The sequence below is a fragment of the Lipotes vexillifer genome, unplaced genomic scaffold, assembly GCF_000442215.2.
Source record: "Lipotes vexillifer unplaced genomic scaffold, Lipotes_vexillifer_v1.1 scaffold864, whole genome shotgun sequence".
NCBI classification, from domain to species: domain Eukaryota; kingdom Metazoa; phylum Chordata; class Mammalia; order Artiodactyla; family Lipotidae; genus Lipotes; species Lipotes vexillifer.
The window spans coordinates 1957049-1959849 of NW_006796769.1; the positions used below are offsets into that span (position 1 = coordinate 1957049).

Sequence of the window (2801 nt, forward strand, 5' to 3'; positions counted from 1 at the left end):
TGGATAGCTTTTCAGTTTTAGTCTACTGACCTTTTGTCAAAGTCCAAGCTTAGTAATTCTCATTGAGATAGATGCATTATGTCAGATCGATACGCATCTTGGAATTTGTATCTGAGGTTGAGAATTAAGATATAAGAAGGAATATTTAAGACCCAAAGAATCTACACTCTTCTCTTGCACTGAGAGCAAATTTCTAGAGTCAAATAACATGGACAGACTTGTAGAGCCCTCCCGTTTCTAGAGGAATTTTGCAAGACCGTAGAATTGGAGAAGAAAGTGAATGAAACCTCAGTATAACCAACTAAATATCTTCTGATAGTGGAACAGTGTTGTGAAAAACACACCAGATGAAACCAAGCAGAAGTGAAAACAATTTGGGGAAACAGAATGAAATGATCAGGGTGGGAAACAGTAGCCATCCCATTTCATGCCAGGTATATACTTACCCAAGCTGACACCCTGCCACAAGGCCCGGTGAGAGACGTGCGTGGTGCGTGTGTGTGTTTGTTTATGTACTAAGGGCATTCGTGAGGTTGGGGGCATGGGACGAGAGAGCCAGAAATCACAGAAGAACCCAAAGCAGAAAGTGGAGGTGAGTCTTTCAACATGACTGCCTTGAAAGATCACAACCAATGGGGGCCCATTTTAAGCCTACACTGATTTAACTTTGAGTAACTTCTTTATAATTCACTGGGAAACATATAGATTAAGAGCCTCTTTTTTTTTCAATTCTTATACTGCTTATATAAAATGTCTGCAGATTTTATTCTAAATGACCCCAGAGAGAGCGCCAGAAGTCCTTTCCTCCAGCACCATCCGCCATAATTTGCTTCTAAATTGACCAGTTGGAGTTAGTATTGATGAAGATCATCAACTTTGTGTTAAGGTTCTTTATTTCATCTCAGGTTGAATGGGGGCCCTTGTCTATGGCATTTGCAGGATACAGCATATTCCTTAATTTACTTGAGTCTAATTAAATCTGCTTTCCACCACTCCTCCATCCACCTGTTGAATAGTATTGGCAAAATTGATTTTATCATCTTTTTTCAAGTGAAAAACTAATGATAAGATTTCCATACACACACACACACACACACACACACATATAATAAAATATGTATGTATATAATATTCATGTTTTTAATATTGCTTTTATGGTTTATATATGTGTGTTTGTATTTTTCTCCTATTCATTACTTTCTCAACTGTCTTCATTCTTATTTGAGATCCCCTACATGCTTGCTGTTTGTTTACAATATATACTATGAATTTCTGGCATTACCCTTAATAGATTGTATTTTTGGTGATAAAAGAAGGTAAAAAATGTTTTGGAGTTTTTTGATAACTGGGAAAAGGGTCAGAAGACTCATGATTGAAGCCAGTGTTTTTTTGCTTGATTTCTGAGTCCCCTATTTTTTCTGTGTCAGTGTCACATTTTTTCCCCACTAAGGGGAATGTATACTTTTATCTCAGCAATTGGAAGCAGTTGGTAAAATATAAAAGGCATTACTACTCAGTTTTATAATTTCATTAAGTGAGTGATTAATGTAAGAAGAAAAGGTAACACAAATTTGTCTGTTGTATTTTTTAACATGTATGAGCAATTAATCTTTTTTTTCACTCAATATTTTCAAGAATTGACCATGCAAAGTCAACTTAGTAACAACTTGTAATTAACTATTTATGGTTCATGATATTTTTACATTTGCCACTCTTCTTGCTAAGGAAACTAATGTTGATATTTTACATGTATTCTTTCACTTAATTGCCTTCACAATCCTTAGATTCTTGTCATTTTATCCTTACTTTACACAAAAGCGTTCAGATAAACTAGTATAAAGTACCAAGTATGTCTGTGGCAAAGTCTGAATTTGAAAATATCTCTCTGTAAAATATCTTTAATATCTGTAAAGATAACTCCATCTTTAAAACATCTTTGCAAACTAGTCTAATTCTTAGGGAACATACATTACATGTGAACTAAGTAATTAACAACTGATTAGTTATGATAAAAAAATGTGTGTGTGTGAATGTTTATCCAATTCTGAGAGCATGATGCCAGCTTTAAGCTTTGGAAACAATTGGAATTTGGAGAATATAAAATAGATGGAGGAAAGAGGGTAGGTTATATGCCGTGAGAATAATAGAAAATGTATTTTTACCAAGTCATCCCTCCTATTTTTTTTTTTTTTTTTTGGCCGCGCCGTGTGGCATGCGGGATCTTAGTTCCCCGACCAGGGATCGAACCCATGCCCCCTGCATTGAGAGCATGGAGTCTTAACCACTGGACCACCAGTGAAGTCCCATCCCAACTTTTTTTTTTAATTCATTTATTTAATTCATATATTTTTGGCTGCATTGGGTCTTTGTTGCTGCACGCGGGCTTTCTCTAGTTGTGGCAAGCGGGGGCTACTTTTCTTTGTGGTTTGTGGGCTTCTCATTGTGGTGGCTTCTCTTGTGGCGGAGCATGGGCTCTAGGCGTGCGGGCTTCAGTAGCTTTGGCGCACAGGCTTAGTTGCCTCACAGCATGTGGGATATTCCCGGACCAGGGGTCGAACCCATGTCCCCTGCATTGGCAGGCGGATTCTTAACCACTGCACCACCAAGGAAGTCCTCTCCTATTTTTTATTATTAACAATCAAAGCACACATTTTGTAGAAATATTTTCAAAATATGAAGAAGAAAAATTGTACCCATAATGTCCTTACTCAGAATACCTTGACAGTGTTAAAGTTTATCGTATTCTTTTATTTTCCTACGCCTATATCTGTATGTCTGTCATTTTACATTATGCTCTTTCC

At 36.8% G+C, this 2801-nt stretch overlaps 1 protein-coding gene across 1 annotated transcript in view; it reads left to right on the plus strand.

The window, feature by feature from the left end:
• The first annotated feature begins 541 nt into the window (after window positions 1-541).
• The window catches only part of LOC103077051 (CUB and sushi domain-containing protein 1-like), a 902706-nt gene continuing 900446 nt past the window's right edge, over window positions 542-2801 (plus strand). The window contains exon 1 of the mRNA XM_007468990.1: window positions 542-592. Within this exon, the coding sequence (XP_007469052.1) occupies window positions 542-592 (51 nt within the window). The remainder of the gene's footprint in view (window positions 593-2801) is intronic.